The 25,692-nt window shown below is 36.7% G+C and overlaps 1 protein-coding gene across 2 annotated transcripts in view; it reads left to right on the forward strand.

Annotated features, from left to right (window-relative positions):
* Window positions 1–2,696: 2,696 nt before the first annotated feature.
* LOC142344687 (extended synaptotagmin-1-like) overlaps window positions 2,697–25,692 on the forward strand; it is a 43,932-nt gene continuing 20,936 nt past the window's right edge. Inside the window, exons 1-5 of one of the 2 annotated variants that reach the window (XM_075396524.1) lie at window positions 2,697–2,837; window positions 2,950–3,203; window positions 3,928–4,335; window positions 6,074–6,226; window positions 19,832–19,974. In XM_075396524.1, the coding sequence (XP_075252639.1) occupies window positions 2,957–3,203; window positions 3,928–4,335; window positions 6,074–6,226; window positions 19,832–19,974 (951 nt within the window). In that variant the 5' untranslated portion in view covers window positions 2,697–2,837; window positions 2,950–2,956. The remainder of the gene's footprint in view (window positions 2,838–2,949; window positions 3,204–3,927; window positions 4,336–6,073; window positions 6,227–19,831; window positions 19,975–25,692) is intronic. The other variant, XM_075396525.1, reaches the window with a different exon arrangement.

The following is a 25,692-nucleotide window of genomic DNA, read 5'->3' on the forward strand; positions in this document are numbered from 1 at the left end:
AGAACCAAAAATTGGTGATTATTGCTACTATCTACCCGAGTTGTTCGAGGTCAGGTCGATAGTCAGGCACCAAGTGTATTGGATTGTTGGAGTAACCTCAAACAAAAAGTACGTGGTGCTACTGACGCAGCTGCAACCAGCCAATATAGTGGATAGAGCCGCAATTAGCGTTGGGGAATTAAGTGAGATGCAACACAGAATCGAGGAACAACAAAAGAAGATTGACAACAGCGAAACGCTGGGAACAGCCGGGAATAGGCTCAAAGAGGAGCTCCGGCAGTTAAAACTTGAAAGTCAAAGATTAGGTGATCAATTGCTGGAGACCAAACGGCAACTTGATTACGCTGGGAATCAGCGGGAGTCCTGAAGGAGGCAGGTGGAAACATTGAAGAAAGAGTTGGAGGAGGTTGCAAATGTAGCCGAAACAAAAACAAGGGAATGTATCGCTCTGGTGGACGAGCGGGAGTGCTTAGCTCAGGAGTTGGAGAATACCAAGATAGACAATAGTAAGCTAAGGAGTAGAGTAAAAGTAGAGCAAACCTCAAAGAAGGTCGGACAGAGGAGGTTGGAGGCGATCAACGCGCAGAGCCCGTTCAGTCGACCTCCAAACTTTTATGAACTTCTATTCCTGCCACAGGGGGCCACAACCAGTACTATCCCGAAACATTTCAAAACGTTGGCAATGATCTGTCTTCCGGACAAGGGTGGTCGTGAGGACATGTTCAAAATCATTCTTCAAGCAAAAGAAATTATGGAAGACGAATAGGCCCGTAATATTTATGACAAGTACGGGATTGAAAAAGCACAAGAATATATAAACTCGAAAATGGATATTTGAAACTCATGCTGTGTGAGTGAGTGGAACAGTCACATTTTCTAAGAGGGAGGCAGTATAGTGAACCATAACGTATGACATGCTCATAAATTGCATATTAAACGCATGATTCGAAATTTTCACAGACAAATAGGAGAAGAAAAAGAGATGGTTAGTAGTAGTAAACCAGATTTTAGCAATATAGCGAAAGCATCATAAATAATGATGGGAATAATCATGGAATTTCATCTTGACCGGACACGTCAAGGATTGTTTGTTCATGACGGGATTCGTCAAGCAGGTAAACCTGTTATCTGTTAGTTTAGGTAGAAAATAACTATGAGAAAAACCCAAGGAGATTATCGAAAATGGGTAAAATTATCCTAAGATTAATTAACCGTTGATAGGACTGAAACCAAAGAACATATTCAAAACTAAACCTTAAACAATCGAGCTATCTCTCTTTAATTGCTTTACATCTCTCATCTTCACAAAACTTCTAATATTTACAAGCAATAGATCTCACTTTGTATTAAACTGATTGTACATTTACATCTGCTCAATTAAATTCAAGTCTGAAACTTCGAAAATTTTCCTCAGTAACTCCGAGGTTTAAAGTGCTTAAGAATAACACCCAACCCAAACCGTAACCGTAGATAGTGCACGGATATTACACAACGATATCAGAGACACCTTTGCTAATATCATGCATGACGTTTGCTATGATGTCGAAGTTGAACTGACTCTTCAGTTGCTTCAAGGCGAGTCCTTTAAACACAAAACTACTAGCACTGATGAAAACGCGCGACAAGTCAATGAATCGAATGGACTATGGGGGGTCCAGGTTCAGGCGTTATTTCTTTGAGGTGAAGATCCTTAACCCACTTGCCAAGTCATGCCCAAAAAACTCCGTTGAAGCCTACAAATATCATGAATTGTTGAAGTTCCTGAAGTATGACCACCGAATACTTGACGTCGAGAAAAGTAACTTCGTTCAGCTTGTGTTTTCATGCACGGGGAGCGCAGGGCCGTCCGCAACGCGCACTATACAACAACTGGCTAGGAAAATGGCAGAAGAGAAAGACGAATCATACTCGGACACAATAACGACACGCAGGATAATAAGTTTTGCTCTTCTGCGCAGCGCTAGAATATGCCTCAGAGGGTGCCGTGGTTCCAAACGGCCGATCGACATTGATAGCTCTTGCAATGCCATAGAGCCGGAGGGGAGACTAGATTCATAAGGTATTAGCTTATGTCGAAATTCATTTCTTTTGACGCAGCTCTAAAAGAGTTATAGTGCCTTGTCTTTAATATTATATAGGATGCAGTGATTTTTATGTTTATATTTCTCATGACGCAGCTCTAAAAGAGCTATGGTGCCTTGTCTTTAAAGTTATATACGATGCAGTGATGTCTCATGGTGGGGGATCACTACTCATCCATTGGATTGTCCTATCCTAAGAGCAAACCCCCTTTACCATTTTTATAGTTTTCAATGACGAAAATGCGGTGTTGGAAGGAACCCGGACCAGCCAATTTTCACTCAGCAGTGGGTAGGGGTAGTTTTTAGTTATTGGTGGGTAGTTTTTAGGTTTCATTCGTTAAGTTATTTTTGCCGTTCTATTTGGCTTGAATATAGTTCTGCTCCATAAAGCTATTAACATTTGTGGCGCATCAGAACATTAATTTTGTATTTCCCGAAGAGTTGCCAGAGAATGTTTTAAATGCATTAAAACGTGATATGAAAACTTAATCTCGAGTGACCGTGATACGTACTAGGCTGGATTTAAACGAAACTAATGACGTAGTGTTTTTTGCCGGCAAAATAATATTGAATTTCCAACCAATTAGAAAAGGCCACTAAAGTCAATTCAGTAAAGATTGTCTATTGATGAAATTTGTCTATTATGTCTAACTGATATCGTTAAAATTTGTTTCCTCGGTCTCTCAGTTTGATGTTCTGTCCAACCACAATTTGGTGACAATTTTCACTTGCAATAGCCATCCTGCTTAACTAGAGGTAAACATTTAGTTGTTTAGTTTGAGAGCTTGCGTGTTGCGTAAAATCAGTGTAATAACACTTCAACTTACTGGTAAGCATCGCTTAATTTCTTCTAAACTGCTTTTTTTAGTTGAGAGATGGAAGAGGACACAAAATCTGTCCATGGAGAGGCCTTGCTAAATGTGATTCTAGAAAGGCTCTGGTCCTACTTGGAAACGTATTTAAACAAAAAAGAAATAAAAGACCAGGTACTGAAAGCCACCAAGGATTGGATAGAGCTGGAAGAGATAAAATTGTGTGAGCCAATGCTTTTTCACGAAGCTAAGGTACTCAAAAAGCCTTGGTTTCTCAGTCCGGAGAATAGTTCACTTGTCTTCGAGTTTGGTAAGATATTTATTCAATTTTTTGCTGTGAAAAAATATTGATTATTTCACCCACTTTAAATATCGGCATCTTTTCCGTTATTGCGTTCGACTGAGTTGTAAGATGTGCTGGCACATGCGTGTGTGTCTAACAGATATCCACACGCTGAGCGGGAGCACATTCAGAAATTGTTATTTAAAAATTTAAATAAGATTTTCTGAATGATGCAATTCTTGTGGATAAAAACGGAAACAGCATAGGCAAACTTAAAAAAATGCAGTTGATTTGAAGAATTCAATTTTTAACGCTTTAAGTTAATGAAGTATTTGAATATACTTAGATACTACTTAATTGCTCATGAAAATAGTCGCTTCTAAATTTTCTTGCGAGCAATCAGTTTTAACCAGTACAAATGCTATCGATCCTGTGGGAAAATGGTCGGGGTACTATTGAGCTGATGTAATCTCATAAATTTGGGAGTTGGAACTAAGGTTTGGTTAGGTTTTAATTTATTTGAGAAACGCGTACGCTTTTGGGCTTCGAAACATTCGGCGTGTTGCCGTTAATTTTCATTCAAGCGAGTTTTTATCATAAAACCATTTTGAATTAGAAAATGTAGTAGACGTGTTATAAATCAACTAGTCTGACCTGGAATTTTGAATGTTTGGTTTCTGGCCAAATATTGTTTTGTTTTTTCCAGAACTTTTGATAATTCTTTAGATAATCGTTTTGATCTTTTATTTAGACGCAGAGCTGAAAAAAGCGAAAGTGACTGTTACCGACACTACTGTTGGCATTCCTTGTGGAATCGAGGTAGGATTGCAGTGTCGCATTAGAGTTGGACTGACACATCTCACGTCTGATTTCCTGCCCCTCTTCGAGGCCTGTAGTCTATACTTCACGGAAGATCCCAAGTTGGACTTCAACTTCACAGACGTTGGAAATCTTCTGGACATTCCGGGCCTGAAGGGTAAACTAGAAAGTATAACTAAAGATATAGTCAATTCCTTGCTTGTGTATCCAAATCGACTTGCGTTTCCAATGAACAAGCAAGTGGAAATGGCGTCCTATCAGTTTCCACCTCCGATTGGAGTTCTGAGGGTGCAGGTGGTGAAGATAGAGAAACTCAGCGAGAGCCACGAAACATTTGGAAGTAGGTTAACATTCGTAATAATTCATTTTTGATTGCTCTCAAACGAAGTTTGTAGCAGTTGTATTAGTTCAGTGTTGTCTTTATTCAATTTTTTGTATGACACTTTTGACTCTTCGTCCTCAAAAAATAAACAGGGGCGCCCGGAGGGCATTAAGTTCTCTTAGAGCGTTACGGCTTAAAAGTCTCTTAGTATGCGATTCATCGAAACTGTTTAAGTTTGAAGGGTAATTCTTTAGATTTTACACCCTCGCTTCACCCCCCCCCCCCCCCTCACACACACACACACACACACCAATCGTTTGAGAGCAATTCGCCCGTCGTTTGTCGGTTATGTTTCCTTATTTTATGCATTCATGGTTAGATGCCCCAAATTTGAGATCTATGATTTGGTAATCAACAGGCTGAAAGTTCATCACCTTAAATTGTCTTAAACCTGAAAATAAATATTTTTTTGCTTGTTGAACTGAAACATTGTTGAACTGTCCATGTGTATACATTTCGACGACACAAAAATGTGAAAGGAAAAAGTATGACGATTATTATAATTTTTCATCTGAAAGGATTGCATCATAAATTTGATGTCAGAATCATGTTCACACTTTTACTCTCGTATGGCATATATCCAAAGTTTTAATAATTATTATAATTTGTTTTTGCGTAATCACAATGGAGCAGCATTAGGCTTTCAGTCTGCATTAACAGTAGCCTGTTCGCAACTGTCCTTTCTCTATTATTCCCCTCATCTCAGACTGTTCATTTAGTAAGCATTTAGTTTTACATTTGCTATCACCGATAGACGATTGCATAATTGATACTGCCATCGCTGTAAATTGACACATCGATCTCAAAGAAACTGAAAATATTTACAGGCTGGTATTGGTATAACCTCTGAGACCGGTGATGAATAATCAACGGTATCACGCGATTTTCTGTTCAAAAGTTTACCTGAAAGCGTGGATTGTGCTGTTTGTTACAGGCAGAACCACTCAGTTTATGAATATTTGTGTAGTTAAGCATTCGTTAATATTAATTGCTCAAATAGTAAATCGGATGTTTCGATCTTCTGAGTGTCACCAATATGTGCCAACTAATGAAAAGAAACAAAGACAGCAATCATTTATTGCACGTTTTTTTCTTTCGAAGAGAGCTTTTATCTGTCTTTATAAATTTGTGGTTCAAGTTGGCAGCTACCCTTTTTTCATTGTACAGCTGGGCTTTAGAGTGTTGCTGGTGCTTCAATACGCCATGTGCGTACTATGTTGTATTTTATTTTGGTAATTCAGTTTTAGTATGCACAAGTAAGACGTGTTTGTTGTCTCAAAGGGGGTGTCATGATTCAACGTAATTTTTGTTCTTTTTGTTGTAAATATGAATATAACTAAATAAGAAGATTCTGCTGTTTCATCTTAAAATGTTCAAGTGATCCGTAACATTATTTTTAAATGTTTTGTTTACACATTCCATTCTTTGTGTGAGTTTGTTTTGTTTATTTTTATTTTAATTATCTTTAGTATATTTGGTGTATTTTTTAAGTATTTGTAAGCTTGTTTTGATGGTAAAATGAAAGAAACGGGTGCCACACCCTGGGTAACCTGCTTTTTGACATTTGCTTATGGATATAGCGGTGATTGTGGTTGTTGTGGTGGGGGTTCAGTTTGATTTTCCCTCCTTTTCTGTTTGCTAGTTTTGGACTTGTTTGTTTACTTGTTTACCTGCTTGTTTCTGTTGTGTTGTGCAGCTGGTGCATCAGAAGTAGTGCATGAAGTGAGGCGGCGTCTTTTGGGCGGGGTCAGTTTCCTCCTCTTCTATTGGCTCTCCTTCCTTGACATGTTCCTAAGAAGAATCAACAACCCCATCCCCTCCATCCAGGGTGCCATTTCCAGATACACAGGTAGACTGCCACGGTAGATCACCACGTTGGCAAGTTAGTTTTTGTTTAATGCTTTCGAAACAGAGTCTAAGATACGTGCTTAGCCGTCAACTTTGTTATATGGTTTCTGTCAATACGATGTTTCGTTTGAGTATTTCTTTGGCACTGTTTATGAATTATTTAAATGAATTTGATTCTTCAATTCCTGAATGAGCAGAAAAGGAGAGAGCCACAACGGATAATTTGCCGCTTGGAAAGTTAATCGATCTGTTTTGAAAGCAATAAACAGGTAGTGCGGTCTAACTCATTTTTAAATGCTGTCCAACTTGACTGTTTGTATGTGTGTGCGTCTTTGTTACATTGATTGTTGCATACTGTGATTGGTATTCTTGTAACTGGGGAACGTATTCGGGAAGTACTTTCCCAGAACTGTATTTGCTTCGGGAATGGGTTTTATTTCACGAAGAGGAGCAGAAATGCTTATTGCTTAAAACTGGTTTTCTGAAAGTCTTCAAAATTGACCTGCAAATAGGAACAGACAAGCTTCACATTGACAAATCCTAACTGGCATGCAACTTTTGTATCATGTAATGTTCTACACATGGAGAGGTTAAACGAGCTCGTTTTGGGTTGATCTAAGCATTGGTTTGTTACTCCCGTGTTCTTTTAATTGGAAAATTAGCTTGCCTCTTTTTTGTTTTTCAAAAATGGAAATTTGGAGAATCTAATGGTTGATTACTTTCAGTACATTGATTATGCCAAAGTTAGATAAATCTAAATATAATAACACATCTGAGAATAGTACATTGTCATCAGTTGTTTTATAGTAGGCAAAAATTGGAAGTGAAAGATCCTAGATGTCGTTAAAGGGTGCGTTCTCATGCTGATTCAGCAAAAATCTGTTAATGTTCGTTTGATTCTTGAACTGTCTGTCGTTACATGCAATCATAATGTAGTTTATTCCATTTGCAAAACCCTATACTATCAATGATTTGATATGCCATTTACTTAGCCTGTGTAGTATTAATTTTTTGATGCTGTTTTTTCGCTGAATCTTTCAGCACCAAGCGCTTGAATGATTGCGCTACATTTTCGATATTCCCATTGGGCAAGATTCCCCGTTGCGACTCTGAAGATTCATGAAACTAATTTCTGCAATCATTTGGCTGGCAAGAAAATTTTGTGATCGGATGAGTAGATTTTGACAGTAGATTCTTTTCATTGCATTTTGCATTAATTATAACCAGCTTATCGTCAATTTACGTTAATATTTCGTTTTTTTTGCTCTATTTTTAATGTGAAATAATTAAAAGCTTTTGTGACATCCAGGAAAAATGCTTCACTATCAATACAGTTTTCCTGAGTTTCTATTGTTTTTGAACTAATTAACGTTTTTGGTTTGAATGCTTTCTGATCAGAAAACCAAAATGGCCGTTTTCTGTGATTTGTTTTGGTTGATATACATCTTTATTTGCCTCAGAACGAGCTGAAAATTTATAGATAATTTGTTGAAGCATTTATTGTATGTTTTTTCATTGGCTGCTACGTGCGCAAACTTAAGAACAATCGGAAAAACACACTTTCTTGGATACAAAGGTTTAAAAATTTAGGTGTTTTTCAAATATTATTAATTTTTTCCTATATTAATAGCCCAAGCATTGATATAATCCGGACCTGGAGATTTATTTTGTATCTAGGCTGGTGATGGTTCCATAAATATTCCTAATTTTCATCAAAGAAATTATACTTTTTACAGAATCTGCTCATTATTTGATATCTACAGGTTTTAAGCTCTTGAAAGTCACTTATTAGAAGAAACTTGATTGATTTTAATCTTTCTAATTTAATGTTAAAGTAACATTTTGACTTGAGAAACTGGACAAGAAATCATGGTGGTGTTAAATATGATAATCTGATATTTGCAGTTTGCTCGTAAGTTTTTGTCCCATTGATTTTTGTTTAAAAAGAAGGAAATGAGCTCCGTTGTACGCTCTATTAACATACGTTGGCAATGCTACGAATGTGTTAACTACATTTCCTGGGAGAAGAGCCAAGTTCACCTGATTTGACAGATGACAAACCAAGACTCCTGGTTGAGAAGCCTGTCATAACCTTAGGTGAAGATTGTTCAACTACGATTGCAGGTAGAGGAGCCTTTGTTAACCTTTTTTGAAGTGACAAACGTATAAATCGGGTTGGTATAGAGGATCTTACGCTAACCTTTAGTGACGAATATCTTACTGTGGTTCCTCTGATAGGAGCCTAAATTAACTGGCATTGACGAATTTTAAGCTAGAGTGAAGAATTTCTGACTACCGTTACTGGTAGAGAAGCCTAGTTAATCGAACCTCTAATTGCTTTCCCTGGTTGGGGAGCCTTCTCCAAAATGAAGTTTCTAACGACGAGCTGGAGTTCCTGGTCGAGGAGCTTTAAGTGATCAACATCTAACTACGGGTCATGGAAGGCGAATATCTAACTTAAAATCCTTTTTGAGGAGCCTACATAACCTGAAGTTACGAATGTTTAATTAATGTTCGTGGTAGAGGAACCTATATTAAGCTGAGTTGACGAATCTCTAACTACACATACTTGTTAAGGGGACTACATAACCTTTTTGACGAATGTCTAATTATTTTTCCTGTAAAAGAAGTCTACGTTAACTTGCAGTGGTGAATGAGGAGCCGATGTCAACTTGCAGTGGTGAATGTCTAATTACGGATCCTGGTCGAGGAGCCTACATAAAACTGAAGTGACGAATGTGTAGTTAATGTTCCTGATATGAAGCCTACATTAACCGGAAGTGACCGATGTCTAACTACGGTTCCTGGTAGAGGAGCCTCGATTGAAGTGACGGATGTCTAACTTTGTTTCCTGGTCGTGGAGCGTACGTTGAGTGACGAATGTCGAATTGCGGTTCCTGTAAATGGTCTTGTTAGAGGAGCCTAGATTATTTTGAAGTGACAAATGTTCCTTTTCGGTTCCCGTTGGAGCCTACATTAACCTGAAGTGATGAATGCCTTAACAGCGGTTTCCGATAGAGGAGCCGACTTTAAACAAAGGAAGAATTTTAATTGCGGTTCCTGATAGAGCCTACGTGAAACTGAAGTGACGAATGTCTAATTACGGCTCCTGGTAGAGAAGCCTTTTTTACTCAGTGACCAATTTCTAAATATGGTTCCTGGCAAAAGAGCTCACATTATCTTAAAGTGACAGCTATCTAACTACGCATCCTGGTAGAGAAACCTATTTTAAGCTAAATTGACGAATGTCTAATTACCGTTCCTTGTGGAAGAGCCTCTGTTAACCAGCAGTGCCAAATGTCGAACGACGGTTCTTTTTCGAGGAGCCTACGTTAACCTGTAGTGACGATTGTCTAACTAGGGTTGCTGGAAAAGGAACCTATTTCAAGCTGCAGTGACGAATGTTTGACTACACTTCCTGGTAGAGAACCCTAAGTTAAGGTGTTGTAATGAACGTCTACCATCCTTGTGAGAGGAGCTTTTTTAAAGTGAAGTGACTAATGTCTGAATAGAGTTCGTGGTCGAGGAGTTTTAAATGATCGATATCTAACTACAGGTCATGGTGGGAAACTACGTTAAACTGACGTGACAAATGTCTAAATACGAATCCTTGGGGAGCCTACATATCCTTCACTGACTAATATCTAATTACTTATATTGTAAAAGGAGCCTACGTTGACTTTTGATGAATTTCTTACTACTGTTCCTGGTACAGGGGCCTATTTTAACCTGTAGTGACGAATGTCTGACTGCTGTGTTGCTAGTAGAGGAGACTATCACTCGAAGTTAACCAGATTACGTTGACGTGAAGTGAAAATTATTGAACTACGGTTTGTGGTAGAGGTGCCTACATGAAGCTGAATTGACAGATGTCTAGTAGATTTTCCGGTTGAGGAGCCTACAGTTTAACCTAGTCCACCTTTAGCTGAAGTGACGAATAGCTAACTAAGGATCCTTGTAGAGGAGCCGGCCTTAAGCTGAAGTGACGGATGTCTATCTACGCATCCATGTAGAGAAGCCTATATTGGGTTTTACTGTCCAATGTGTACGGTTCCTGTGTAACTACCTTCCGAGCCTACCTTAAGCTGAACTAAAGATTTTCTAACTATGGATCTTGTTAGAAGAACTTCTTTAACCTGAAGTGACGAATGCCCAATTACGTGCCTGTTGAGCCTACGTGAAGCTGAAGTGACGAATATTCAACTTTGGTTGTTGTTAGTGAAGCCTACCTTGACTTAGAGTGATCAAGGTCTAACTATGGTCCCTGGCACAGGAGAGCACGTTATTTTGAACTGACGGATGTCCTGGTATGAGCTTTTTTTTGATTAATTGGCAAATGTCTGGTTCCTATAGAGAAGCCTACGTTAATCTGAAGTGAGCTTATGAGTCTCTAACTACTGTTGTTAGAGAAGCTTATTTTAACCTGAAGTGACAAATCCTGAAGTGACTACGGATCCTGTTAGAGAAGGAGTTCAGGTCAGGAGTTGGAAGGAGGTCAGGAGTTGGAACCCATGCGGCACCCGTGAAACATTTTAAGCTGCACCTTCTATAAACTAAATTCTCCTTGGCCTATTGTTCGAGAGCATTTCATCCGACGATAGTCGATTTGTTCTTTTTCCCAGATTATGTTATTGGCCTGGCTTATTCTGCTCTCATTGGTAACCTTTTAACCTTCGGAGGAGCATTTAAATTTCCATGAGAACTGATATACTATCAACTAAGCTCTGAATGGGACTTATAAGCATTATGTACATTTCAAGCCCTTCCTAAGGTTTGATAGCTGCGAAGCTGTAAGCTAAGCGGAGCTTTTTGCGATGCTCTTGGTTTTTCGACCACCGGAAGAGAAGTATCGGTTTTTTGAGCTGGAAGTACTATTTGGAGTGTTATATAGAATGCCGCATATAAATAGTCATTTCTAGCTGTTTTTGCGTCCAATTGGCAGTTTTTTTGTATTTTTTTCTCAGTTTTTTGTGGAAGAAAATTTCAATGGAATGTGTACTTATATGTGAAACTCTGACAGTCTTTTTATAGTATAAAAATGCGTTTCAAATTTTAAATGGGCACGTTTTTCAATTTTGTAGTTCAGTTTTGGCTCTTTAAAAAAATTTCAAACATGGATTTTGTTTGTTAGAAGAACCTCTTTTACCCTGAAGTGACGAATGAAGTGCGTACGTGATGCTGAAGTGCCGAATGTCTAACTGCGGTTGCTGGTAGAGAAGCCTACTTCACTTAGAGTGACCAATATCTAACTATGGTTCCTGGCACAGGCGCGCATGTTATGTAGAAGTGATGGATGTCCTGGTAAATGAACTTTTTTAAGTTGAATTGACGAATGTCTGGTTCCTGATAGAGGAGCCTACGTTTATCTGAAGTGGCGATTGCCTTCGATCTCCGGCAGAGGAGCCTATTTTTAGGTTGTTGAGTTTCTGACTACGATTGTTAGAGAAGCTTACGTTAACCTGAAGTGACAAATGTCTGTCGATTCCTGGTCGAGGAGCCTATTTTGGAAGAGTAGCAAAAGCATTCCAGCTCAGTGGTAGAGACGTCAGAATGAAATTTTGGAGCTCAGGAGTTGGAACTCCCTGAGCCACGCCTAAAACATTTCTATGCTGCACCTTCTATTTATTAAATTTCCCACGCCTATCGTTCGAGAGCAGTTCATCCGACGGTAGTCGATTTGTTCTTTTTCCCAGATTACGTTTTTGGGCTGCTTATTCTGCTCTCACTAAAACGTTAACCTTTTTACCTTCGGAATAGTTTTTGAAACTTCCATGAGAACTGATACTGTATCAACTAAGATCTGAATGGGACTGATGAGCATTATTTACTTTTCAAGCTCTGTCAACGGTTTTATGGCTGCGAAGTTCATAAGGCGAAGTTCATAAAATAGTTCATAAGGCAAATTATCTTTGATTTTTTTGCATTCAATGCCTCTCTATAACGTGAGTTGTTTTCGTTTTACAGAATTGTGCGCATGCCTGGCCAATTTTGGCGGTTTTTGTGCAACTTTTCTGTTTTTTCTTTTAGTTACTAGAGACTCTTTTTTTGCACCGCCAGGGGGTCTTCATTTCCTTTTAATAATAATTGAATTTTTTTGTGGCGCTCCGTCTTTGAATTTGGCGAAAGTTTTGTTATAATTGCATGGTTAAAAATTCTGTTTTCTAGTCTCTGAAGTCCTGTTCTACTTAATCTATGCAGGTGTATATATGTATATTTTTTATTGATATATACCTATTTATATGGCTACTTTGTATAGCTATATTTTAGATAGCACTATAATTTTAATCAACCCCGAATGCTGAATAATGAAATGTGCTTTTTCTATTGCATTTTTTTTCAATTTGATTCTTTCAAAAGTCAAGAACTAGTCTGTTTTTTTTTCAATTTTTTTTTGTTTTGCGTCTCCCTATATTATCAGCATTCTAGCAGATATCATCCTAGGACCCATAGTTTTCAGCTCTGCTTTTATCAGCTTTCAAAAATAATGATTTGAGCCTTTTTCTTAGATTTGATTTTTTGTCTGCAATTGAGTTTATTTAACATAGTGCGGAACTGAGATTTTGCTGAAATGCTGTTTAAAAATTTTGACTGATATTTTTCTGCCGATATGATTTGGTCTGTTTTGAGTTCAAACTGTTTTTTTCCTTTGATTTATATCGTTTCTTTGGTGTTTTTGTTGGTTTAATTTTTGCAATAGTTTGAACTAATTTTGTCTATCAACAAGAGAAGTAAATCTTATTTCATAATTGCAATGACTCCGAAACAAAAAATGTAGTGTCTTTTGAGTCCTATATTTAGTGATCATTTTCTTTTTGAAAATTTCACTTTGTCTAAAATTATTACCTGCCTTATGCTTTCACAATGTGTCTTTTGGGCCGTGATAATCTTTATTCAACTCATTTCTCTATCTGTTTTTATCTGTATTTTACGGCACGCTATGTTTTGCGAGTAGTTTTCTTTAAATCGTGGCATTTATATTTTCCTCCAAAGCTAATCAACTCTCAAGCCCTGGTAATCTCGATAGATTGGGAATAGTAATGTTTTGCGTGGTTTTGAATGATGATCTATTTTGTTTCTTTTAGTGTTCCCCACAGGTAATAGACATTAGCATAAGCACCAGGGACTGCAGCACCTGGAACATGCGCTCTTAAAATTTCAGAGCTAGTAAAAAAATGGTCAATGTTCCTTTATTTTTTTCTCACTGGCTGTTATTATCTACATTTTTATTACACTGGTTGTTAAATATCAAGGTCGGCAAGGCCTCAAAATCAAAAAGTGAGTATTCCGAACTGAATCTTGTGAAGGATTTTCTTTTTGATTGAATGCACATACTGAAACAGGTATCTTTTAACTTGGAGCTGGCTGAACTGTTGAAGTGTCATGTCATTTACTTGCAATTGAGTTCATTTCACCTTTAACGCAGAGAGCTGCTGTTCAAGTGCATTGAGCTATCCGTATGGGGTACAAAAATCATGTATATCACCAATCGATCGGTCCACCTTCATAACAGATGGACTGACAAAGTTATAGACTGGGATAAGTGTTTAATAGCTGCACAGCGATAGCTGGGGCTATTATTGGCCTTCTCTTGGTTTTTTACGACTCGAAGAGGAGTATTGGTTTTAAGGTTTTTTTAACCGGAAGTACTATTTGTTCAGGTGGCGTTTTGACGTAATAGTGAAAGTGAGTAAAATTGACGTGTGAACTAAGTTTTTCTGAAGCGAGAGAAGTTTTTTATTCATGCGCTGCGTTCAGTGAATGACTTTTTAATAGCAGCCCTCATCTTCTCAGCCGGCTATTATAGCGCTCCTAATTTTTTTTTACTTGTCGAACTTTTTTCGCTTTACCATTTTGCCGCTTTTTCGACATTTTGCGTGAAATCTTTTTGACTTGTCTAGGCTAGTTTCTCTCTTCTCTCATTCTTCTAAAAGTGAATTTGAACATCAGTTGCTCAGCAAAGCAATTCAAAATGAACAGAGTCACTATAAAAAATTGAAGTCAGAAATAGAAACGGGATAAACCCATAAAGCCCAATTTTAGATGCCGCTATTTGAAGCGTGAAATCTTTTTGACTTGTCTAGGCTAGTTTCTCTCTTCTCTCATTCTGCTAAAAGTGAATTTGAACATCAGTTGCTCAGCAAAGCAATTCAAAATGAACAGAGTCAGTATAAAAAATTGAAGTCAGAAATAGAAACGGGATAAACCCATAAAGCCCAATTTTAGATGCCCGCTATTTGAAGCGTGAAATCTTTTTGACTTGTCTAGGCTAGTTTCTCTCTTCTCTCATTCTGCTAAAAGTGATTTTGAACAACAGTTGCTCAGCAAAGCAATTCAAAATGAACAGAGTCAGTATAAAAAATTGAAGTCGCAAATAGAAAAGGGATAAACCCATAAAGCCCAATTTTAGATGCCCGCTATTTGAACATCATTCCTATAAGTCTTATTTACCATCTTTTATGCTTATTGGTAATGATAGTAGCCCATGTAGCCTCTCTCTATGAAACAGAAGTATGTTCAACTACGAAATGCCATCAAAATAAATCGGACTTAAAAAATAATTTTGTACAAAAATCTTTTTTTCAATATCTGCTATTCTTTCAATCCCAATCATGCTTTATTGGAATCAACGGCGGCTATTTTCCGGCAATCTGCCGGGTATGTTTTACTTTTTTGAGAGATTGGCGCATATAGACGACAGTTTTTAGCCGTGTTTTTGTCCATTTGGCCCAGTATTTTTTTGTAACTTGGTTTGTTGTAAAAAAAATTTTGATCGATGCCGCATGAATATTCCGCCATCTGAAATTGATACCACAATGTTTCTGAGGTCTTAATAATGCGTTTCAAGTGAAAATTGGTCCATGTTTCTTGAATTTGTTTGCCAATTTTTGTTTGTTTTGCCATAAATTTCTTCATTTTTGGCTTTTTGAGTTGACTTTTTTTCACGAAATTAGTAAGTTTGTCAACGGCTTTTTGATAATTCCTGAATTTGATGCCTCTTTTCGACGTGAGGTGTTTTTATTTTTTAAAATTTTACACATACTTATCCGATTTTGGCGGCGTTTGTCAAAAATTTGTGAAGTTTTCTGTTTTTACTTTGAGATTAATTACCAAAAAAATTTTGGTGCACCATCGGTGTCGTTGGTTTCTTTTTGTTGCCAATTGAAGTTTTGGCTGATAAATCTTTGAAATTCAGTCAACATTTTTACCATATTTTGAACTTTTCAATTTGTTTGATTGTTTCGCATTTGAGCTGTTTTTACTTCTGAATGAGACAGGAAGATGGCTATGTAATGTTCTTAGACCGTGATTGCTTAATAACAATAAATGCATGTTTTTACCTCAAATTTTCTCTTTGTTTTTTAGCGTTTCCAATTTAGTTTTTTGATTTTTCATCAATTTCTTTTTTTAAAATCTTAATAATGTATGTTTTCTCCACATTTAAGCATGTTTCTTTCAAGCTGTCCCCTAAATTTTTTTTAAAATGCCCTACCTTTATATAATTGAATTTTTTAGTTTTGAACTAATAATTTGTCTTTTTCCTTTGAATGTTTTGAAGTTTTTGCAATTGATTTTTAACATATGGCACTGAGCTTTTGCTATCTTCACTTTTATAAATTTTGAAAATTTTTTTCTGCAATTATTCTTAGGGCTTGTTTTTAGTACCATACGAATTTTTGCGTTTGAGTATTGCTCTGTTTCTTTGGCCTTTTTCTTGATTAGTTTCGATTTGATTAGTTTTTGGTCATTTTTAAGTTTTATCGCGTTCCTTGTGATTTAAAGCGACATTTAATGTTTATAGTGAAACTGGCAAAATTTTTTAATTTACCAATTGATAACTGTTGTGATATTGTAAAATAGTGTTTCGATTGAGACAACATGCGGAAATTGATGAATTTTGTGACAATTGTATGCAATTTCTTGCAGTATTCAAGTATTTCTTCCAAAATAAAGTTTTTGATTACGCTGGACTTAAATTTTTGGCTTGGATTGTTTCTAAATGGTTTTTCCAATCTATCCAGAGTTCGTTCTAGGCCTAATTTTTTTGTTTGAGCCAGATTTCCACTTGCCGCTAGTGGTTTTTTGTTCACATGCGGCATTTTGACATTGATTTTATGTTTTTTCCCTGTCTTTTTAGAAATTGTTTTCCCAACCCACTTTTAGTCTGTTCTAGGTGTATTTCTTTGTTTAGTCAATGAAATTTCTTTGAATTGTACGTCAGGACTTGTCGTAAAATGTATTTTTATTTCTTCGTCGCGATTTTTGTTACAACCATTTGACGTCACAACCACTTTGAATCTGCTTTTTGTTCATTCGTTCATGCAATTTCAGCTGAAGGCCGTGCGTGACGTCTTTTTTTGCTCTTAGCTGAACAAGTTTTTTTGTTCATTCGCATGATTAAATTTTTTTGGTCACACTTGACTTACCTCACTCTCAAAAATGACTTCTTCACTTTGAAATTGACTTTTGTTTATAGTCAGTCCCATAAAGTTGCAACGCTATCGAAAGTTTCGAAGGTCAAAAGTCAATTTAAAACTTGCAGATATCTGGCCAAAAGATGCTCATTTGCATGCCTCGAGTTTTTCGAACGTTCGCTTGCGTTGCAACTTTATGGGACTTACTATACTTAAATATGTTTACTTTAATTCAAAGAGATAATGTCAAATGGGTGAGTGTCACTCTTAAATGAAGGTTATTTGAGAACAGGTAATAGAGGCAGCAAAAACTTATACAGATTTTATTTAGCTGCGAAGCTCTAAGCTGAGCGGAGCTATATTGCGGTGCTCTTGGCTTTTAGGACTCGAAGAGGAATATTGGTTTTCTTAAGGTTTTTTTTTACCGGAAGTACTATTCGTTCAGACGATGTTTTGACCTAAAAGCGAAAGCGAGTAAAATTGCAGTGTGAACTAATTTTTTCTGAGCGAGAGAAGTTTTTTGATCTTGCGCTGCGTTTAGTGAATGACTTTTTGACATTGCAAAGTAGTTTTTGAATGAATGGCGCATATAGAAAACCGTTTTTCGTTTAAGTGGCCCATTTTTTTTGCTTGTAATTTGGTTTTTAGTAGAAATGATTTTTATTCGATGCTATATTGAAATGTAAACCTTGGAAATTAATACCACAGTGTTTTGTAGTGCCTGGAAACGCGTTTCAGGTTCAAAATTGGCACATATTTCTTGATTTTTTAATTAATTTTTGGCTTTTTTCTTCATTTTTGGATCTTTTAGCTGTTTTTTGTCAAAAATCAGTTAATATGGCAACTTCCCTTTGATATTTCATATACTCAATGCCTCTTTCTACCTCGATGTAATTTTGTTTCATAAAATTGTACATTTGCTAATCCGGTTTTTGTAGTTTTTTGGCAATTTTTTTCAGTTTTTGTTTGTATTTTGCTTTTAATTACTAGAAATAGTATTTTGGGGAACATGAGGGACTTTAATTTCGTTTCAATAAAAATTCGATCATTTTTTGGTGTTAAGATTTTGAAAAAAACAGATAAATTTTTTTCATAAATGCAGTCTTAATTATTTTTTGACCACTTTTTTGCAAAATGTTTCATTGTTTCGTATTTCTGAATTCTGGTTTTTCTTGTTTTATTCTGTTCAGCAAGTTGGATTTTTGTCTCCAATGACGCGTTGTCTTTTCTATGTCTCGAATGCTGATCAATGAAATGTACTCGTTTTTCTTGATTTTTTTAACTTTGATTTTTAACTTTCAAAAATGAAGATTTGGTCTTTTTGTTACGGTGTTCTTAACATTGTGTCCATACTCTTCACATTCTCGTTTGTATCATTCTAGTTTTGTCCTGGCACCTACTTTTATATTGACTTTTTCAGTTGTTAAAAAATTGAATGAATTCAGCTTTTTCTTAGATCTTGGTTTCTTCGGTTTGCAATTGATTTAATTCAAAATAAGGCAGTACTGGGAGTTTGCTAGAAAGTCTTTTCCAACATTTTTACTTATTACTATTCATTGCAATTTTCTTCCGGGCTTGGTATTGTTTTTAGACGATTTTTGCCTTTGAATATTATACTGTTGCTTTTGTTTTTCTATGAGTATTTTAATTTTTGAATTAGTACGAAATCATGTTGTCTAGCACATATACAACAAGGAAGAATCATGTATTATTTTTGTCCTAATTGCCGTGATTAGAAATATAATTGTAGTGGTTCTCTGATACTTAAGTTTGAGCACTCTTTTTTGAATAATTTTGACTTTCCTGTCTTTTTTGAAAAGTTTTTATCTGCCGTTTGCTTTCGCGATCTTTTTGAGACTAGAATCATTAATTATCTGAGGGCAATTGATGGCCCTGTCAGCTTTGTCAGGCTATCAGTTTTTTGACCATCCTAAAAATTTCAGACTTTTTTAACGTTACCAAACGTTTTCAACAATAAAATTTTGCTGCATTTTCTTTCTCTTGGTGACAGCGGTTTAAATTTCACCGATTTTTAGATCAGACCCGGGGAGGTAATGAGTTAATGGTTTGATACAAAAGGTAATGGCTTCAGCTTTTTGTGAAGTTTTGGTGCTTCGAGTCGCTTCCGGAATTCTTCCGGCTATGTTTTTTGTTTCGTCATCTGACGCTCTTTTTTCGTTTTACATTTGTTCACACCTCAAAGCGGAAAAGTCAGATTTTCTGATTGACTTCTTCCTCTCACTAACTGCTTTTGCGCGCGTGACGTCTTTTCTCACTCTCTCTAGCAAAAGTTTTCTGCGTGATTAGGTTTTGATCATAAGTGACTTACCTCATTCAATAAAATGACTTTTGCACTTTAAAATTTAAGTTTATTTTGAATTAATATAAGGTCAAAGGAACTCATATGTGTAATAAGGGTCCCTAATGAAAGGACTTCTGCGCAATGAATCTTAACAAGCTTTATTAATTTATTGTTTATTTTTTTTACATAGCTTTTTGTGCGGCGTCGACAACTTTTTCAACTTATATCTCTATCTGTTTGTATCTCTATCATACGGCACGCAAGTCTATTCTTTCGCATCTAATCCGGCAATCTGCCGGCTATGTTAATCAAAATATAACATATCAGCCTTCAATGAAAAGGCGATTTTTTGGTCTGTCTTTGTTACTGTTTTTTTTCGAGACTGCAGATCTACGAAGCTATTGCGGCTATTTTCTGGCGATCTGCTAGCTATGTTTATAAATGATCAAGAGTAATGGTACTATTGCTGTTATTGTGTCTCCATTCACAAACTGTTGTGGAATACTGACAGATTTACTGTCTTCTGTTAATGCGCAATGATTTAACAGATCAGAACACCCTGTCTTCTTTGTCAGACTGTTGGAATGTCTTTTTTGATTGCGCGAAATTATGTAAAGGGAGAGATAATTGGTGGCGGAAAAACTATGGATACTAGTAATCAGGAACATAGTTGGTGTCGTAATCAAAACGAGGAGTGCAATTGTTAAGCAGTAGTAGATATTCTCACATTGAAGTGAAGAAACGTTGTTCGGACCAAACATTAGCCAGTAAAGCATTCTGATGGTTGCCATCACAATGTCGTTTTATTATATTTGTCATGTCTTTTTTTATTTGCTGTCTGTATCCTACTTGGAAGTTCTTTCAAATTTATGATCGTCGTTGATGATTTCAGCTCCTGAGTTCTACTACAAAGTGCAATGCTACTACGGAGATTTCACATCTAAGGTTGTGGAGAGTTACGGAGGCAAAGGGGACACTAAGTGGACTCAAACTGTGGATGTGCTCGTCACTGAGCCAGACTTAGAGAGCCTTAAGGTTAATTGGTACACCACCGATTGTAACATTTTAACCTTTTTTGCTGCCGAACAATTTGCGACATGTATGGATCTTACCCGCTTGTGGTACGCAAATTTTGATCTGACTGATTTGAGATATTCTTAAAGATTTTTGATGCTCTTGAATGTTTAGGTATTTGAGAACTAAATCGCGAATGTATTCGGAACTCCAAGAATGTTAAGTTTAAGAATGCAATGTCATTGGTTGCAGTTCAGACCAAAAAAAAAGCAAATTAAGGAGCCCAAATTGTTGTTAAGTGATCTCAAACGAAGTTCGAAGCAATTATATTAAGCGCATGTGTCTTTGTTACACTAAATTTTTACGTGGCAGTTTTCATATAGAACCTTCTTTCGATTTCACTTCTCCATTTTTCGAGTGGCTTTTCCATGCTTGACTTTTTGATTTTTACGTGATCCAAATTGATCTTATTAATTGCTCTCAAACGAAATTTGTTGCAATTTTATTATTCCTGTGGTCTTTTTATGGGATTTTTTTGCTTGACGGATTTTTCTAACTTTTCGTCCTCAAAACTGGGATAAACAGTTAGCGTTCGGAGGGCATTAATTCGCTGAGCAGCTCTCTTAGATCCTTATACCCCACTAGTCTTTTGACCCTACTAGTCGCTAACTGTTTCGGACATTGACTTCTGAGAGCAATTCGCTAAACGTTAGTAGGTTATTTTCTGAGATAAAGTCTGTTGCTAAAACAAATCTGATTTTGGGATAGGATAGCACATGTGCCTGTTAAGCCGAGTTGTTAATGATTCAGTCTAGCTCGCCGGGATTCACCGTTTGGAACCCCTTCCTAAATGGAGTTTTTTTGCACCCACAAAAATGATCTAGTCTACTGCCACCTCTGGATTGATTTGCCCACTTCCATTTCGAGAGCAAATTGTCCGGCGTTAATCGGTTTGTTTAGTTGCTCTAGAACGAAGTTTGCAGCAATTATTGTAAACGTGTTTTTTTTATGCTAAGTTTTTTCCCTTTTGTTCTAGAACATTCTTTGACTTTGGGTTACCATCATGAATGAGTTTTTCATTTTTGAGTGATCTAATTGGATCTCATTCTAAAATAGTTTGTTGCTCATTTAAAAGTGATTGTTAGCGAAAGCGTGAAGACATTATAGCTGTGGTTACGATGTCAGACTGATATCCTTTAGGTCCGGGGTTCGGACCCCTGGGGCGTTTTTTTGCACCCATGAAACATGTCTTAAGCTCTCAAATGAAGTTTGAAACAATTATTTTAGTCATGAACGTTGTTTAATACAAATTTGTTGCTTGATCTTTTTGTTCTAGAATGTTAGAAAGGGGATAAAGTGGGATAGCCCGAAGTCACTAACTGTATGGCTCTCTTAGAGCCTTAGCAGCTGCAAGGCACTGTTCAGCGAAAGTGCTATGGAAGATTTGAATGTTGGTAACCTATCCCAACTTCTGCCGCCCGCCAAGTATTGCTGGCCTCGATAAGCTTAAGTTAGCTACAACCAAAGCAGACCCTTAGATGGTTGTTTGAGTGCAATTTACGAAGGTGTTTTTTTCGATTATTGACTCAAATAATTTTTGATATTGCAATGTCCATTAATCCATTAATTGCGTCAGATCCTATTTAGAATAACACTGCCTTGAGTAGAACAACTGAATGGCTATGAAGTGATAGACAGTCTGTTATGAGACTCTCGTGGTTTAGACATTGAAGAATTCTTACTGAAGTAGTAAAAAGCGGAAAAGTAGGCGGATGTGAGAAAAGATTGTTCACCTTTCTGAAAGAATTGATGGACGGTGTTAGAACAAAACGGTGTCATTAATTGCTCTCGAATGAAGTTTGAAGCAATTATTGTAAACGTGTGTGTCTTTTAAATATTTCGCATGAGCGTTTTGTTCTGGAACATTTTTACATATGTTCGATTTCACTTCTCGATTTCACTCGTTTGGCTTTCTCACGCTTGGCTTCTTGATTTTTTTGCGTGACCTAAGTTGCTCTCTTTCAGAAGTTAAGCAATCATGAGACCCTGCTAGTCGAATGGTTAATATTTTGGACTATTATGCCGGAGCTCATTGATTCTAAACCCTATGTTTCTGTTTTTTGCACGCATAATTAATTCTCTAGGTTGGATCCTCCTCTGGATTAAATTGCCCCGCCTCTCGTTTGATAGCAATTTCTCCGATGTTAGTCTGTCTATGTTTGATAATTACGTTTTAGTCTAGTTGATATTTTTGACAAGACAATTTTTTGTAAATTGTAATTCGGTGTCCTGTCTTGTTTTTTTGCCCCCTCTGTGGAAATTTTTTAATAACAATTTCAATTGCTCTCGAATTAAATCTGAAGCAATTTTGCTTGACACTCTTTGTTCTAAAATCTTCTTTGCTTTCAAGTGACGTTATCAATCTTAACTTAATTTTTGCGTGATCTCAGTTGCTTTCATTTTGGAATGAAATTTGATGCTAAAATGAAAGTGGTTGTTAATCGGTGGAGTATCGAAGTGTGTATAGCTTAATGATTAAGAAGTCTGACTGCAATTCTTTAGGTCGCGATTTCGGACCCCTCCCTCGGTGAAAGCTTCAACTTTTCTTTATGAAATCGCAACCCCGCGTGTTGCTCGAAAGCAACTAGTTGGGCGTTAGTCCGTTTATGTTTTTGGGTTGAGAACAACGGTTTTGTTACTTTTGGCAGTCAATACTCATCAATGTATCACTGTTTTATTTCATTCAAAATGAATTCTGCACTCACTCAATCAAAATTATTTCAAACTCTATTCCTTTGCTATTGAAAATTCTTTCATTCTGTTTCTTTTTGCTTATTATTTGCTCTCACAGGAAGTTTGTACCCATTATATTAGTACTGCCTTCTTTTTTACTCGATTTTTTGCTTGACCGATTTTTCAATTGATGCTTTTAACTTTTACTGCTCAAAAGCAAGATGTAGAGGTACCTCCCGGAAGTCATTTAGTTCTATTACAGGCTTACAGCATACTTGTCTCAAGTATGCGATTCACCCAAACTGTTTAGGAAACAAATTCATGACGTGAAGGGCATTTATTAGAGCTACTTCACAGAACTCACTGCCCTCTCCCTGCCCCGTAGGCTCGCCCCGTCGCGCTCAACCCAAACCTCAATTATGCTAAAGCTGGCCTCCCTAAACCATGGCTAGCTACTGAGGAAGCCAACCGCTCAACAGTAGTTTGAGAGCAACTCGCATGACTTGAGTCGTTATTTAATCATAGCCGCGTCTTCTTCTCAGCCGGATTTTATTGTGTACCTTTTTTCTAGGTCAAACAAAAATTTGTTTCACTTACATATTTTGTCCGGTCTTTCAACAGTTTGCGTTATATCTTTTTGACTTGTTAAGGATAAGTTCATTTTTCACTAATTATACTTAAAGCTTTATTAAACAGCAGTTGCTCAGCAAACCATTCTAAGGTGAACTGAGTAGACATAGAAAAACGAAATCAGATTTAGAAAAGGGATGATCTCATAAAGCCCAGCTTTAGAGGTCAGTTTCTTAAACTGCGTTTGAGTCTCGATTAACAAGTTTATTGTTTAATTGTGCTCAAATGAAGTTGTAGCAATTATATTAATGCTGCGGTCTTTTATGCAAATTTTCGCTTGATGGATTATTGTGTGACGCTTTTGACTTTGTCTTCAATATTGGCAAATTAGAACACTTTTTGACACTGAAAAAAATGTTAAAAAATTTGGTCAATTTATCTCTTCTTTCCTTTTCTGTTTCAATCCGATGTGCATCAAGCGCATCAACGGTGGCTTTTTTCCGGCAATCTGCCGGCTATGTTTTAAATGCTGCAACAATTCGGCATTCTAAGTTTTTGCAGGATGGTTTGTTTTAGAGCCGTTTTTGACTACCCTGGGCATTTTTTAAGACTGATTTGCACATTTTACGGTTGTAGCAGATGTTTATTTTCTCAAAACAGAGCACAAGGAGAGCGCTTTGAGGCGTAAAATTTTTTCGCTCTAAATAGATTAAGATTTAAAAACTGGATCTTTTCCGTTTGTGCCCCCCAGCTTAATGGGTGCATATTATTTGCACCACTCTGACGCACGTGCCATATTTCTATATAATGATTTACTATGTAATGGCTCATGTTTCGTAACTGGTTGTGCATAACGTATGGGGCGGGGCACAAACGAAAAAGATTTAAAAACTTTGAACTAACGTTCGATTTTGTTCACGTGCGGTAATTTGTAATTTTTCACTGATTTTTGCTTAGTTTTTTTTTTACTTTTTGCAATTGCTTTTTAAACTAAATTGCTATGCATTCTCACGTTTTTGGTTTTTAAAACAACTAACATTTGTTTCGTTTGATCTTGGCCATCACAAAAGAATTCTTGTCACAAGGTTACGCAACATATTTGCTACGTTCAATGTAAAAAAAACAAAGAAAATAAAGACGATAAGCCTATGAAGCTCGGGCATTATAACTCAGTGCTTCGAGGTGAAAAGTTTGGGGGCCTGATTAGAACTCTTTCTATTTTTAGTCTTGCAACTTTGGACTGTTTTTCTCTGCCTGTGTCAATCCCATATTCTGTCACAGGTCAACGGTAGCTAGTTTCCGATAATCAACACGTTATGATTTTTGTTTATGAAAATAGGCAGAATAAGATGTTTCGTGGAAGAACACTTGTTAATAGCCCTCAAACAAAAGTTTGTAGCAATTATATTAGTCCTGTAGATTTTTCTTCGGACGCTTTTAACTTTTCGCCCTTGAAAACGATATAAACAGGGTAAATCCCTGAGGGCATAAATGGCTCAGCAGCTCTCCTAGAGCCGTACGCCTTATTAATATCTAAATGTGATTCAATCAAACCGTTTTGAGCAGACATGAATTAACGGCGAAGTGTGGTTCTTAATTTAACCCCCCTCATTAACCCCCTCTGTCCACCCTCCTCTGACTGTTGATACCCCCGTCCAAAACTTCGAACCCCCCCCCCCCACTCCGCTCACCTAATGCTGGCATCCCTAAGCCACAGCTGGCTACTAAAAAAACCAGCCTGTCGTTAGAGAGCAATTCGCCAGACGTTAGTCAGTTATGTTTAATAGCTGCCCTCAACTTGCTCTGTCTTTTTTGTAAGCTTTTTAAACTCCTTTTTCCATGACTTTGAACTTTTGACAAACGATAAACAGGTAGATCTTTGCGGGTATTAAGTTGCTATAGAGGACCTCAGCTGGCTTTAGAAGTCCTTGAATATTTAGAATACTGTAGCTGCTGTGAATGGCCGCAACTTTTACGAGTTTTTGAGCCCAAATGGTGAAATTTTACTCGTTTTTTGATGATTTTTCGAGTTTATTGTTTGATCAGTCTCAAATTGACTTTTATAAAAGTTGATGGTATTCTACAAGACATAATTACTTTTTGACCGTTTTTTGCTACTGCAAAATGACACTAATTTTTGAAATTTTCAAAATTTTCAAGTTTTTCACACACACTTTGGATTGTATTTCAGGACTTGTCCTGCTAATTTTTTTTTGTACGTAACTTGTTCGAATAAAAATTTGTTTCGCTTTAACTCATTTTGCCGTTTTTTCGACATTTTTGCGTGAAAACTTTTTGATTTCTTCAGGCTAGTTTCATTCTTCGATCATTCTTTCAAATGTGTTTTTAAGCAGCAGTTACTCAGCAAACCAATCTAAAATGAACGGAGGCATAATAAAAACGAAATCTAAAATGGAAACCGGAGAAATCCATAAA

This window comes from Convolutriloba macropyga, chromosome 8, assembly GCF_964194025.1.
Source record: "Convolutriloba macropyga chromosome 8, txConMacr16.3, whole genome shotgun sequence".
NCBI lineage: Eukaryota > Metazoa > Xenacoelomorpha > Acoela > Convolutidae > Convolutriloba > Convolutriloba macropyga.